This window comes from Numida meleagris, chromosome 19, assembly GCF_002078875.1.
Source record: "Numida meleagris isolate 19003 breed g44 Domestic line chromosome 19, NumMel1.0, whole genome shotgun sequence".
Taxonomy (NCBI): domain Eukaryota; kingdom Metazoa; phylum Chordata; class Aves; order Galliformes; family Numididae; genus Numida; species Numida meleagris.
The window spans coordinates 10,753,685-10,769,013 of NC_034427.1; the positions used below are offsets into that span (position 1 = coordinate 10,753,685).

The 15,329-nt window shown below is 42.7% G+C and overlaps 1 protein-coding gene and 2 long non-coding RNA genes across 4 annotated transcripts; 2 read left to right on the forward strand and 1 right to left on the reverse strand.

The window, feature by feature from the left end:
* On the forward strand, positions 3,828-8,153 carry LOC110408420. Its single transcript, XR_002444321.1, has 3 exons — positions 3,828-6,057; positions 6,879-7,172; positions 7,543-8,153. It is a non-coding gene; the product is annotated as an uncharacterized LOC110408420 (long non-coding RNA).
* On the forward strand, positions 9,156-14,985 carry PRELID3B (PRELI domain containing 3B). Of its 2 annotated transcripts, none has more exons than XM_021416900.1 (6): positions 9,156-9,298; positions 9,896-10,064; positions 10,409-10,498; positions 11,103-11,173; positions 11,960-12,062; positions 12,696-14,985. In XM_021416900.1, exons 1-6 carry the CDS (start codon positions 9,267-9,269, stop codon positions 12,813-12,815), a joined length of 585 nt encoding a protein of 194 aa, XP_021272575.1. In that variant the 5' UTR covers positions 9,156-9,266; the 3' UTR covers positions 12,816-14,985. The 2 variants fall into 2 exon arrangements, with proteins under 2 accessions (XP_021272575.1, XP_021272576.1); XM_021416901.1 differs by lacking the exon at positions 9,156-9,298 and adding an exon at positions 9,636-9,780.
* Positions 10,604-12,066, reverse strand: LOC110408310. The gene is made up of 2 exons (XR_002444285.1): positions 11,766-12,066; positions 10,604-10,910 (listed from the first exon to the last, which is right to left on the reverse strand). It is a non-coding gene; the product is annotated as an uncharacterized LOC110408310 (long non-coding RNA).

Below are 15,329 nucleotides of genomic sequence, written 5' to 3' on the forward strand. Positions count from 1 at the left end.
TGGGAATATTTCCTAACACTGAAAAACTGAAAAGATGTCAACTACAGATAGGATTTGAATGTGTATAATGAAAACAGCCGAACATAATGAATTCTTTGGTAAGATTCAGGTGCCTCCACTGAGCTTCAGGGAAACAGAAAACAACATGGAAACATGTCAGTTTTGAAATTTGTCTAATCTTCCGCATAAGGCCAATGATGTAATGATGCCTCAGCAGTATTCATGTCATTTAAATGGAGCAGTGTTTTATGAAGTCCTTCTAATTTAGCATCAGTTTGGCTCCTTACGCACTTTTTCTTTCCTAAACCAAACTACTGAAGGTGGTGTTCTTGAATTCAGTTTAAAAAAAAGAAAAAAACCACAACATTAAAATAGCCCATCAAAACTCCCCCCAAAAAGGCTTTCAAACTGGAACTGCGAGTTCATTTATTGTATTCTTCTCAGTTCACAAACAAACAAAACGATGTTTCATTCTATACTGTCCATAACATTGCAAATTTAAAAAATAATTTTAAAAAATAACTAAAAAGAAAGAAGTTCATATATGAATGTTGCACCTTCAGGGCTACAATATCTTGCAAAAACTGCTCCTCATTACGTCTCTTTGCTTACCACAGAGAACAAAGTGACCTCAGAGCTCTCCATATTAATATTCTGATTAACTAAAAAAGTATTATAATTTGTTTAATGAATATTACATCTTCTGTTGCAACTACAAGACCAAGATCTTCATGTTATTACCATGCTCTAAGTGGGGCAGGATACCTGGTTACTCTCATCTCTGAAACATGCAGTGACCTGCAGTGATCTCCTTAGGCTTCGGCCCTGTGTAGAATTGGTTTATGCTATTGGCTCAGAACATCATTTTCCACAGGAGATATAAAACTTGATTCCTTATTGAGGACTTACAGGTCAGGGAAAGTGACCCTTGTCTCAGCATGTGGGAAGTGCCAGATGGGAGGGTGCCACCTCCCAGGTCCCACCAGTGGTAATGAACTGACCGAACTGGGGGATCCTTAATACTAAATGTACTAGAAAAAGAAGCAAGCGTGGAGTGCTTTTCCTTGCTCTGTGCCTCCAGTTTCATGTGCTGATACAGAACATCACTCTCCTGTGAGATGTGAAAGTGTCCCAGAAAGCCAAGTAAGAATCAGCCAGGATGGCAGCAGGGTGACTGCGTGCCTTACCCCACCGTGCTGTGCCGTCAGGCGCACTCAAAATGGCGGCAGCGTCTGGAAGGCTCAGCCGCTGGGCTCTCCAGCCATGGGGCGTGTTCCAACCTCAGGGCTTGCAGGACCACCACATCGTGGCCCTTCACATCTGCTGCTATTTTAGGGTTTGTGTTTGCTCTGCCAGAGTGCAAGGCTGCCTATTTCCACCTGCTAGGAGACTGGCAGCACTGACAGAGGGTACTGGAAAAACCTGACCTTCTTCAGCGAGACATGAGGGGTGTGAGCAGAGCCGGGGGGAGGATGGCTTGTCAGGAGCCAAGTGCCATGCTGAGCAGGGGTGAAGTTGAAGCAGCAAAGATGGGAGAGGATGTCCAGAGCAATTCATTGAGCTCTGAGAAGGGAGATTTAAATTATCAGCCCTTCAGAGTGCTCAGTGTAAAACAGTGACTAAAACAATTAGGTGATTTTGAAGGAGATTGTCTCCCTAGTGATGTCTTCTTCTCAAAAAATAATGTCCCTTATTGCTGCTTGGTGAAGGAAAAACAGTCTGCAGAGAACTGAGGCAGGGCAGCCAGAGGTGTGCTGTAATGGGAAACAAAGGTGATGGCACAGGAGCTCTTCACACAGAGACCTGCAATGGGCTGTGTTGCTCCAAGTGCCTCAGAAATGCACATTTCTGTGATCAGAGACTGTGCTCACGGAATGCTGGTGAGTGAGCTGACACTAAACCCACAGGAACACTCGCTCACTAAGTGGGAAAACTGTTGAACCAATTAAAATGTCAACACGGGAAATGATTTCTTTTTTTTTACCTTCAGAATATTTACAGCCTCTCTAGTATTAGTAAATAATTATGCCAAAACTTGTAAAATGATTCAGTAAATTGAAGTCAAGTGAAAAAGAACGTCAGTTATTTCCAGGAGGACTTTTCAGGTACTTTCACATATTTCCCTTGGAAAATCAATACAGTAAAAATAAAGTATTGACAAACAAACACCTTTTTCTTGGCACGTCCTTTAACTGTTTGGATTCTGCAAGTTTTATTGTTAGGAATATATGTCATAATTGATTTTGTTCTTATATTCACAAGTTTGTTACCCTGTTACCTGTGAAGGACTCCATCTCTGTAGTGCTACTATTCCAAGCTGGCTTAGTAAGCAGTTGTCTGTGAACTGTTAGAGCTCTCAATACCTTCCCATGTTATTTCTGAAAAGACAGAACAAATTGATAAGTTCAGTTTAAGTTACAAAGCTGACAGGTATAATCCCACTTGCTTCGGCTTCCAAAAGCCGTGAATGCCTTAGTGAGGGTTGGAGTTGTTCTTCTCTCCATTTATATCCAGGTTTTTCAGAAAAGATTCTCTGAATTTTATTTTTCAGTACTGCAGTTTTTGGAATGTTTGTCCATGCTGACTAGATTCTCTAAGCGAAAATGACAAAATCTAGTAATTAAAAAACAAACTACATACCATGCTCTCAGAGTAGGCCCTATGGAAAAGCCTACAGTAGGAATTCCTTTTTGGCTCTGAAGAAGGGATCCAGCAGCTGCGCTTTGCCTGAGTCCTAATTCTGAACATTTTTTATGTCTGTGTTCCTCGTGATTATTTGAATAACCCTGGGAGTAATTACTGAACTGAAAAGAATATTCACCATCACTTTTCTGAAGAAGGAGTTCTCTTTCAGGCAGTTGTAGTTAACTTATTTTTGTTTAAATCTGTTCAGACCCCTTGTGTGTGTGTTCATATAGTTTTGAAAGTACTCCTTTAATTTTGAACATTTCAGCAGGGAGTTAGATAGGTTTGCTATGCTGAAATACATGTTTATAACAGCAACAAACTCTGATTTTGGAATAACTGAATTAAGTAATTTTTTTATGTTTTATTTTTACTTCTTTATCCTAGCTTGTCTCGAATTTCTGTGTTTAATGAAGCTTTGTGGAGGCTTTTTATTAATATCATTTTTTACTTAGACCTCCCTATGCCTGCTGATTCCATTGCTAATGTATCTGGCAGCACCAGAACCTGTTTGAGTCCATATGCACAGGGAAACATTCAGCCACTCAGGCAGTATTTGTTTTTTCTGTTCCTATGGTACCCATACTATCGCACATTTGGGAGTCCCTTATTTAGAAGATACGTGGTATTCATATCTTGATTGAAAAGAAAAGCAGCTGTAGCTCCTACAAGCTTAATCTTACCTTTTTATAGACTTGAATTTCTAGTAATTATTGATTTACAGTATTTAATGTACTGCAGAGTACTGTATCCCCTGAATTCGTCACAGACTATATAATAGACCGATTCTTATTTTTGAGCATTAAAACCATACACTGACATTAACCAAGAATCTCAGACTCCAGTTTTGCCATCTTATCAGTCATGATCTTGCTGACAACAATGTATTTCCTATTGACTTAGTGCTGTAGAACTGACATGGATATTATTTACTTGTGCAGCAGCAATGTAAGAGATTTCTTAAAAGAATCTTATGTTTAGAGGAAAATAATAAATTGAGGCAGCTAGTAAGAAAATATATTAATGTATGCAATGCAAGAACTAGATTTGAAAAAAATGAATTTAAATGACTGTTCTGTGAAAATACTAGTCATTGCTATATCTACTTTGTACAAATATTTATTCAATTTGTATTTTTAACTTTGTGGTTATTATGTTTTGTACTCATTGCATATAACAGAGAACTTACACATTCTGAGGAGATAAATGGCATTAATTGAAGTTGGCTCATTCACACGATAGTAAGTTTGCTGCTTTGTGCTTTGGATTTAACTTTTTTTTTCATTTATATTTGTTATTTATTCCGTTAATTATTGCTTTTGCTGAAACACAAAGTCGCAGACAGCTTCCTAGACAGCTTAGTTTCAGTATAACTGAAAATGTATGATGAATTTTCGGCTTTTATTTCCAGGTTGTGGTTTCTTTAAGTCTGATTGAGTCCAAGATGTCTGAGTCAAAGAGTTTTATATACACTTTGGATAAAGGAGCATGGTTTGAAGACTATGAGTGCATATACAGCTCCATATTTGTGATTTAACATGTAATATGACACGACCACTACCTGTCATCACTGGTTCTTTGAGGTTTTACATTGGAAAGTTGCATTCATCAAACGTTTAAGAGCCCGGTGTGCTTTCATAAGAGATGTTGTGGTCTTTAGAATTAAACAAGGATCAGATATAGGGAAGAAGCATGATTATTTCCAAACAATACCAAATGATCAGCAGTGTTAAACTACTTTAAAACATGTTTTATCTTTAATTGTGCTGTTATTGTGCTTGCTCATGAGTTGTGGGTGATAACATGATAATCATCTGCCTACTTGATCACATGCACATTTGTGATGCTTGCAAGAAAAAACATTGTCTAGCTGGTAATTGTCATATTACACAGATTTCAAGAGACTGTTTCCTAGACAACAGAAGAGTTGTGTTACATCCACAAACTGTACAGCGTTGTGTATCTGCACTTAAGTCAAACGCCTGATGGCAACTGCTGCTCCCACTGATGATATGGACAAGATGCAAATGTTTGCATAGCCAGAATCAAACTCTTTGACCTACACCAGTTAAAGAATCTGCACTATTGAAAAACAAAAAACAAAAAACCACAACTTATGGTTCTTTTGAGTCACACAGCACATAACTTGCTAGAAATTTTGTGTCAGTTTTTAAATGGAAGCTGAATCATTCTGTAGCTGAAAGCTGTTTAAGGGCCAAGCTCTGCCAGATCATTCAATTAAGTGCACATTTTTATATACTCCAACTTAAAACTAAATGCTCTGAAGCAAAGGTAACGTAAGGGTTTGTTTCAGTTTGTTTTGGTTAGTTTGGGAGAGGGAGGTTGGTTTGCTTCTTCTCAAGGTGTGGGGGATGTGTGGGAAAGGGAGAGACATTAAATGCTAGTTAACAAAAACTCAAAAGGACGTGCTGCTGTTCTGTTCCTTTGATGTCGTCCATAGAGAGGGATTAAATGACTCTCTGAGAAACGTGTTGAACTAATTTATGTAATGTAGTAAATAATCTCAATGTGTTAGTAATTTGACTGTTTTATTGAGTCAACGGAAACACCAATATGGAGGCATTCCAGACCCAAAATCCTTCCTTCCCACAAATAAATCTCAGGTGGCTTTCACAAGATCATATGCTATTTTAGAGCCCAGAAATTATTTTTGGAACCAGACTAAATGTGTATGAGAAGGAAATAAAGGTCATTTTGAAACAGGAAATAAGTGTACAATAGCATTGTTAAGAAAATGCATCCCTCTTTCTGACCCTGCCTGTATCACCATGCTACAGAACAGAGTCACTTTTTGACTACAGTCATACAAAGCTTGATGTGGTAGACAAATAATACATGTTAAGAAACTCCGGAAAGAATCCTTGTAGTACAATCCCTACTGGAAAACAAATCCCAAATCTGCACATGAATCTGTGGAAAAGAGTTTCTTGTTGGTTTCAATCAGAAGAGCAAAGTTTCTTTCTCCCTTTTTTTATGTTATTGACACTCTTCCTGTTGTGTCATCTTTTATTTCCCCGAAAGACAAGAAAAGCTGTGTGAGACAAACTTGTGTGTTGTGGTTTGCACTTCAGTGCATTTCATTTCTGCAAAGATACATGTCTGTATATACAGAGTACAGAGAATGATATTGCATGCGTCTGGGTTTGATGCTGCTGAGTGAGCAATTAACTTTCCTGTCCTTTATTTCCATTGCATAGGTTTACATGTAATTGAAATTCCTGGCATTGAAAGGTGGTTTGGAAACTTTCTGGCCAGGCAACAAGGTATTCTGAATCCTGGGAGTCTGACAGGACTCCTGCAGCCTGTGTTCCACATCTCTGCTTGTCGTCGTGATCAAGGAAAATACTGAAGGTGAATACACAAAGATGCTGGAAAATTGTTATTTATATACATGTTATCCGAAAGTGTGTTTCTTCTAATTCTCTTGGCAAGGTGCTGGCAGACACAATGGAGGTTTGCACGTGTGTGTTTACTGCTCTTTCATGTTTCCTGTGTCAGAGATCAGACTGCCCATTACCGTCCTTTCACTGGCAGTACAGAACATCAGCGTGTTGGAGGGGCAGCAGGTTTCTGTGGTGTAAAATACTCTGCTGCACGAGTGCAGGGCCACTTGGGCTGTACTTACAGAGATGATTTAAACTAGCCTAAGATTATTCTGTTGTCAGATGGTGTGTTTGTGGCTGTATGTGTTTGTCTCCTCCATTTTTTGGCTTCTTGTCAATGACGCAGCTGTAACCAGTAATATCAGCAAACTGGTCCTGCAGAAAGCTAGCTCTTCTTTGTAGGTTTAAGTTCCTGCCAAATGAACCAGGCTTTATCTAGAGGGCATAAAAGGAACCTCTCTTCTTCTTATTATTTGGGGAATGTTTCATTGCCATTATATTTTCACTCATAGCTTTGAAGTGCTGGAACTGTACCGAATTTGGTGATTTGTTGTACTGTGAAATGGTCCTGTTGATCTCTACATCCTCCTCCTTGAAGAAGGATGAGTTTCGTGTGCCACATTGTCTGCGTGATTCTTGCAAATAGCTGAAGCCACCTCTGTCTGCCTGTAGGTTTGGCAGTCTGGCGTGTTGTTAGCTATTATGAAATACATAAAGGACCTGGACCTAGTGCTGGAGATAAATTAACTTTTGGTTTGTAAGGTGTTTCCTGATATTTCTGTTTTTCAGTCAAAATGATGGATGTTTTATGAGGCTGCTTAAAGAGGACAACTCACATCACCCTGCTGGCAAATATGGATGTGAATATACAAAATTATAACGCACTGCCCTGCAAATAAATTTACAGGAACATCAGACTTCTTTTATATACAATTCTGATAGCAATTTCAAGTCTGTCTTAATCATACCAAGGAGATTGCCCTTCCAAAATCTATATGAAGCCTACAACCACAGGGCCCATTTCGTGCATCCGTGGCATTCAGAAGCATCATAAGCAAACAGGCCCTGGAAGATACGTATGAAGTAAGTAACCTCACCCTGGGTTCCTGCAGGTTTTTATATTCTTGTGTAGGCATCTGTTGTGGTCCTTAATGCTCATCTTAGTAGCACCAGTGACAGGAGATATTTAAATGAAAGAATACTTTCTTTGCTTTCAATTGTGAGACAGATGCCGTCAAGATATATGGGGACAATATATTTAACATTATAATATTACATTTTTGGTTATTACAAAAGGGATGGAATATTCTCAAGCTGCATTTTGAATTCTTCACATTGGTGATGTTGCAACTTCTCCCTCCGCAACCACCAATGAGTATTTTCAAACACCAGTGAGACTCTTCTTTACTTGATGTATGGCTTTACTGTTTATACCTTTCTCATTCCTTTAAAGGAAGTAGTATCAGTAGTTCAGCGCTGATACCACCCCAATGCAGAAACTCAAAACCCCCTCACAAAATAACGTGAAGTTGTGGATGAACTGTTGCGGCCTAGCTCCTCATCTCCACCCTGTGCTGGCATGGCTCTTCCTTGGAGATGACTTCTTGCCTTGCTTCCAGCAGTCAGCGTGTCCTGCCAGGAAAGAAAAGACTGGAGGCTGCAGGAGGCGGATGGGTATGAGTGTGTGTGAGGAATGGCCCGCTCTGTTCCAGGGTCACCATCTGCCACAGCTGTACACTGTTCTGTGAGACCTCCTAAAGCACATGGCGTGTCTCACATCCTGCCCAAAATTCTCCACTGGCAAAAATCACCGGGTGTTAAGACTGCAGTGGATTAAGAATGGACTTAGAGTCTTCCAGCGATCATGTGGTACGCTGTGATGCTATGATGCTGGCATGTTGGCAGCGGCCAGGAACAGTCTTGTGAGTGTGACGGACACATCAGGAAAAATGAGATCAAGATTGGTCTCTTCGGCAAAAATATATTCTCTTAGGAGCTCTCACAAAAGTATTCACTACTGGATGGAATCTGATTGTCATTAAATTGAAGCTTCTCTGCGTACTAGCTTCCATCTTTGATGTTTGATTGAACAAGGATACATGGCAACATGTGGAGGATCCGCACCTGGCAGGGCCGGGCAGGCCGGGCTGCAGCAGCGGGGCACCTGGGGCACGCAGCCCCCAAGCAGCGCTCCCTGCTCTGCTCGCCGTGTCTGAAAAAATGCACGGTTTGTACACAACTCCGGGCACTTCCAACACTGGTGAACTGAGAATCGCGGTAGGAGGTTCCTGACGAAGCTCCAACGCGCGTTTGTTGCCATGATGGATTATGTGGCTTGTTTATTAATCTTGTAGATCACTTCATCTCGCTTCAAGGATGTGAGGAGAAGCAGCGCAGGACAATTACTGCCTGCTACGGAAGGTGTTTCGTAACAGGGAAAACAGCGGAGGCAGTTTTGTAAGCGAGGGTTATAAAACCGCTCCGGGCAGCCCACGCGCTTACAAAACGGAGCGGCCGCGCGCCGTTACCTAACAGCGCTGCCGCGCGGCGCCGCGGCGCCCCCTGGTGGCGGCCGTGTGCGGGGCACGGGGCGGGGCCGGCTTCTCTTGCTGAAGTCCGACCGGGCCGAGCCGGCTGCACCTGTGAAACACGCGCTCTAGTGAGCTGCAGCGGCACAATTTGAAACGCTTTAAGATGCATCCAGAAGTCAGTTCTTGGTTAACCAACGCTACTGAGCTGTACTCTCGACCCGCGCCTCGATTCGCGGGGGAAAAGGGTTCAAGAAACGCGGCAGCTGCCGCCCTGCCCGCTGCCGTTAGCGAGACGGGAAGAGTCACTCAAAGCCGTGAAGCCGTCGGAAGGACAACGCGCGGGGCGGGCCCGCGGTGCCACGTGGTGCAGGCGGCGCTCGCTGGGCGCGACTCCCGACGCCGCCTCGCCGCGCGCAGGCGCAGTGAGCGGGGCACGGGCCGGCGTCTGACGCCCTCCGCGCGACTCCAAGGGCTCCGCGACCTCTGCGTCACCGCCGCGCCGCGCGGGGATTGGGCGCCGCCGCGGCCCGGCCCTGGCTGCGCAGGCGCGGCTGCCGCCGGCGGCACGGCCCGACCCGGCACCGCGGGGTGACGGAGAGGCCCCGCGCCCGGAGAGCCGCGGCGGTGCCGCCCCGCGCCCGCCGCCATGAAGATCTGGACCTCGGAGCACGTGTTCGAGTGAGTGCCGCGCGGGGGCGGTTGGGGCAGCGGGGAGGCTGCTGCTTCCTCCTCTTCTTTCTTCTCTTCTTCCTCTTCCGTTAGGCCGGGGTCTGAGGGGGTTTCCGCGCCTCCGGGCCGCCTGCCCCGGGCCGACTCGGTGCCGGCCCCTTCTCGGACGGGACGGCCGCGGTTTTCCCCTCCCCGTGACCTTGCGCTGCGCGGCCTCACCGCCCCGGGGTCGCGGGCACCCGCTCCGGGGCCGCCCCTCGCGGGCTGCGCTGGGACCGCTACCGGGGGACGCCGGGGGCTTAAAAACCGCGCCTGCGTAGCGTGGATCCGCTCGTGCCCCCCGCGCTGCGGGCTCCGTGTGCCGCCCGCCTCTGCCGGGCGCGGGGCTGAGCGGGCCAGGTGCTCTGTGTGCTTAACTCCCACCACCCGCTGCTGCCCCGGCCGCAGGACAGCTGCTTTCTGCTGGGGAAGGACGTCAGCAGTTAAGAAATGTAAACTGAACGGCTGTAAAAGCACAACCTGACTGATACATGGGGTTCGGTTTTAATAGGAATCCGGCTGCAAAGCTGTGGTGTACAACCTTGTGCCTTGGTTCTGTTTTGGCAGTCACCCCTGGGAAACGGTCACGACAGCTGCCATGCAGAAGTACCCAAACCCCATGAACCCCAGCGTGGTTGGAGTGGACGTCCTGGACAGACACATAGACAGCAGCGGGAAGCTGCACAGCCACCGGCTGCTCAGCACCGAGTGGGGAATCCCATCCATCGTGAAATCGGTGCGTGTGCTACGGCAGAGCTTGGGAAGGGCGAGACAGGGACGGAGAGTTTGTGAACCAGGATGCTGTAATAGAAATGAGTGATTTCGTAACAGGTTCAAGCAGCTCTGGGTGAGGAAGTTGTAATAGTGCTATGTGTACTGACTTCCAGGTAGCTGAAAATTGACTAGGTCTTAGATTGCTTCCAGTTGTGAAAATGAGATCTGCCTCAGCTGAGTAGTTTTATTTTTAGCTAAACCTCAGCTCTTCAGCGCCTGTTCAATACAATTACCACTGCTTGTGCATTTAAAAGCACTATAAAAAGTGGTAGTTGTTGACTGTGTGTATCTGTGGCCCTCTCCTAGCTCATTGGCACGAGCAGAACGAAGACGTATGTTCAGGAGCACTCCATCGTTGACCCCGTGGAGAAAACAATGGAGCTTAAATCCAGTAACGTGAGTACTCTGGTTTTGTTGATGCGATTCAGATCGATGCAGGTTACAGTCGTGCCTTAGAAATTTGAAAACAAGCGTCACCTTAAAAATGACTTGCGAGTTGCATTAGAGCAGTATGTTTCACCATTAATGATGTGTTTATAGCTGACCGGTTCTTTTTCTCAGAAGGGAGCTACGTTTTTGGTACTTGTTAGCTGTGAAGCATCTGAACATAGTGATGGGCAGATGACCGGCACTTGGTTTTGTGTGTTCTTCTGGGCTGTTTTTTTCCAAGCCCTTTGGTGCACAGTGTCTCTGTTTCCGGATGGTGGAACATCTGCTTTATGTTCTGCCGCAGCTTTCTGCTCCCATGAGAAGAACGTGGTGGTTTGTGTGTGGTGAACGTTGGTAGCTGATAACTGATCCAAAAAATCTAAGAAAAGACAACGAGATCAGCAAATGCTGAACTTGGAGATTGATTTATCAAGTTCTACAACCTTAAAGCTAATACTTGCAAGGAAAACACTGTTTAAATCAGATATAAGTGTTAGCTTTGTATCTGCAGTTTTAGGTAACACTTCTGTAATATTTTTACTGAGGGGTAATCTTGTTTTATGTTCTGCAGATTTCATTTACAAACCTAGTGTCGGTAGATGAGAGGCTTGTCTATAAACCACACCCTCATGAACCAGACCGGTAAGTGCCTCTTCCTTCTGAGATTGCCCAGAGGCAGAACAGACTTTAGCTCTGTCAGTTGCCTTGGTCTTCCTTAAACAGAGGATGACGCAGTGGGGTTTGCGTGTCCTCTGTTGTGCTATCTTGTTTAAAAAAGAGGTAACATACTGTCACTTTCTTTAGCTACCTTGTTTCTGCAGAGCGCTGCTGTCATGATGCAGTGGAGTCTGGTTCCAATCAGTTTTTTAGGGAGTTCTGCTGTGTCCTGCATGTAGCTGAGTGTATCTGTATGTCTGCAGTTACCAGCTCTGATTTTTGATCCCTTCATCAGCCCAAGTACAAAACCTGCACACAGCACATTTAGCTGCCTGTTATATCGTTTTGGAGGACATTATTTATTATTATTATTTTTTAAACAACCTTAAAGCTTGCTGAATCTGTACTCCTGGAACTAGTGAAGAAGATTTTTTGCTCACAGCCATGGGAAAGGCTAAAGCCCATTGCTACAGGAGATGTGTTAATACTGTTTTTCCAGTGTATCTTCACTCCACCTCTGCGTCTGCTCTAACTGCCGGCTGCTGAAGTTGGAAATAGCTGAGTGCCGCAGACTCACTTGGACTTAATGGGGACTCTTGGTTTTCGTTTCATGTGTAGAAGTACGTGCAGTTAAGCAGCTGAGCCAGTGGGTTGTTCTGTGTTATCAGCAAAGGTGATGACAGAATGAACCTGTTAGGGAGGAGCAAGAAGCCTTTAGGCAGCGCATTGTTTTAAACTACTCTGGACAATTAATTTTCTGTTCTATTTCAGAACCATTTTGACACAAGAAGCAATAATATCTGTAAAAGGCGTCAGTCTCAGTAGTTACCTAGAGGGATTAATGGCAAACACGATTTCTTCCAATGCTAATAAAGTAAGTAAAGTATGACCTTTGCGTAACGTGTGACCACTGGCTAAATGGCAATGGCAATACAAATCTCTATGTTACTTTTTGGTTTTGTCAGCAGTCTTAGGGTACACGCAATTCTGTCTGTACCGTAGATTTCTGAATGCTGAGCTTGTTGAACTTGCTCTTTTTTTCTTCTTGCAAATGTAGATAATAAATACTATTGGCAAGTGCTCTGAATCTTCATTGGAAAAGCATTTCCATTCACTTCAGTCTTGTGTCACTCCTTTGCTGCCCTCTATGATGCTGTCTGTTAGGTTTGCTACTGAAACAGGGTACGCATTGAACTCATCTGAAGCAGTGACGTGGAGGAACGAAGCGGTGTTTGAAGGATCCTCCTTTGGGAATCTTTGCAGAGTTTACCCTTAGAGTTCAGCCTCAAAAATGATAAAACACAAACGGAGTCAAAAGCCACCTTGTGGCTCATGCACTGCTGACAGGAGGAGTCTTGTCTTGGTGTGTGAGCCAGTACGTCTTTCTGCACTGATGAGGGTTTTGAAGTAAAGAACGTCACAGAGCTGTGTGTTTCTGTACCTTTGCTTTCCTACTTAGCACATTGCTAGGATTCATATGCTAAAACTTATTTTTTCTAACCCGTAGGGCCGTGAAGCATTGGAATGGGTAATAAATAGACTCAATGCTGAAATTGAGGAGTTCACAGCTTCGGCGAGAGGAACGATGAGGAATTCAATGGCGGCAGCAGCATTTGTAGAGAAATGATAGTAAATATATTTGTATTACTAACAAGGATTAGCAATCTAAAGCTTCTCTCCAAACATAAATATATATATTCTTTGTTATTTAAGGGCATACCTATGTATTAGGTATGTTTCAAATTTAGTTTGGAGAAAAGCCAAATTCTTACTAATGAGGTTGATTGGCAAAGCTTAATTAATATATTGGTTCAGCTGGACCGAACTTCAGTTGCAGATGAAGAAATAATTTTCACGTGTAGTTCCTGTATTTACATGAACACTAACTTATATTTTCAGACAAGAAATAGCCTCGTTTAGAGAGGAGGCTGTATGTGCTGGGGGAGACTGGCATGTTTGGTTGACTTCTGTGGAACTTTTGGTTTTGTGTGACTTACGGACTACCTCTTGGGACCAAGCCCAGAATTAAGGAGAATGGTTTGTTCCAGCATTGTTCTGTTCGTTACGTATTGATAGTTGTATGATACAACTTGGTTTAACAAAAAGTTTATTACTTGAAGCTTGAAATACAAAAGAATGTAGAAAATATTTTTGATACGCTTTTTAACTAGTTCGACTGGTTGAGCTAACCTGGTACTCATGTTCTCTTTCAGTCAGTATAGGTAAATCAGAAGTGTCTCTAATCTGCTAACACCTAAATTCTGTTCCTCAATTTGATACCGCTGGGCTGGACATGCAGAAATGTGAGATAAAACTTAAACTTATGGAATAAGTGTCTCCATTTCAAAGACCCCATTAAATAAAGGGTACAATATGCACAGAGCCTTAAAATTTCATAAGCTGATGGCACTTCTGAGAATAGCTGTTCACTCCAAAATTTCAAGGAATCATGTGAAGGACTGGAAAATATTGTTGAAGCTGAATAGAGAGATACCTGAGCATAAAAGGAAGTAATACTAAGAACACTAACAGTATACTCATTAACTTGATCATGTTCTGGAAATAACTTGTTACACAAACTGAACATTTTGTTGTCCTTTGAATTGAACGTAGTGTTCTAAGTTTTAGAAGGTCCTTTACATTTTAAGCTTATTTGCTCATAAAATAAGGCTCTTTAAATGAAAACCTTGAGTTTTCTACACTTTGTTTCCTGGTACTTGCTACAGATTCTTGGTACTGACTCCAGTGATTAGCTGTGGGAACTTAAAGCTCCGACGCTGACATCCTTATTTAAATAATACACCAGTCTGCTGGTAGTCCTGTTGACTTCAGCAGAGGCTGCCTGTTCCCATCTGGCTCCCTCAGTGTGAAGAAATAATGGGAAAATCCAGCCCCAGGTCAGCTGGTGCTTCATTCTGGTGCCAGGGACTTTTCCTGCAATTTTGATTCTAAGCTTACAAGTAATCTCAAGACTCTCTTAGCCTTTAAGAACTGTAATGTCACCTGTTCCAGCATATTTTATGTTGCATGCCATTTCTGTGCCCATTGAATAGTATCTGCTATATAGAGAAACAGCTTATTTTAAGTGGGAAACTTAGAGGTGGAAAATAATGAGTAGGAAAAAAAAAAAAGAGGTATGTATATATACACATCTTTTAAAAGTTTAACTATTCTAAATATTTTTCTAAAACAAATGATTTGAAAATACCTTTATAAAATGAAACTGTGCTTTGTCATGCTTTTACAGAAGATTATTACAACTGACAAAGCATTTCAACTTAAGTGTATTTGAAACTTCTGCAAAACTGTACTGTAACTTCTGATTAAAAAAATGCAGTGCTTGGAAGTGACTTCAGATGTGCGTTTAACTTTCAGCATCACTTGGTGTTTTAAAGTCAATTTTATCTTTTCCTAATTTTTATGCACTAAGGGCCTTCATAGTACAAATTCAGTTTGCCCTTGCACTGAAAAAATTTCAGGCTATTTAATTTTTGCAAGCATTCAACAACTTCTTCAAAGATCATTTTCTTTGTTCTATTTTATTTATATGCCTGCACTCTCATTCTTCCAAGGGATATTGCTTTCTGTATGTGGTGGTTTTTTATTTTAAATAAAACGTTATCTGAGTTCTGCCTGGTTCCTGAAACTGTGTTCTATTCGTTTCTTTTAATTGCTAGGTTAGTAATGTGGGTGGGGCATGGAGGTGAAGGAACAGTCTAGAGTTAATAGCTTATTTTATTCAAATGTTTATCTTCAAATGTACATTTGTAAGTGGCAATAAATTAAACCTACTTGCAGCTGCTGTGGTCTTTCTCATTTTTTAATAACTGCTCTTTCCATAGATCTGGCACACTGACTAGCAACCAGACTTCAGTTTGCTAGATCACATGGGAAGGTTTTTGCTCTACTTTGACTGAGATTCATATACTACAACTTAACTGTTAAGGAATGTGTCTCTCTAGCTGGAACCAAATGCTCGCTGTTGTTAAGAGCAGAAGGGTTCTGTTTGGCTCTGTACAGTCATGGAACAGTTTGGTTGTTTACCCACAATGCTCATAATAGGAGACTTCACCTAAAGAAGCTTTGTTTGATTTGGAGTAGTGAGCTGTGCAGCAACTACAAACTATGTGCACTGTTATCA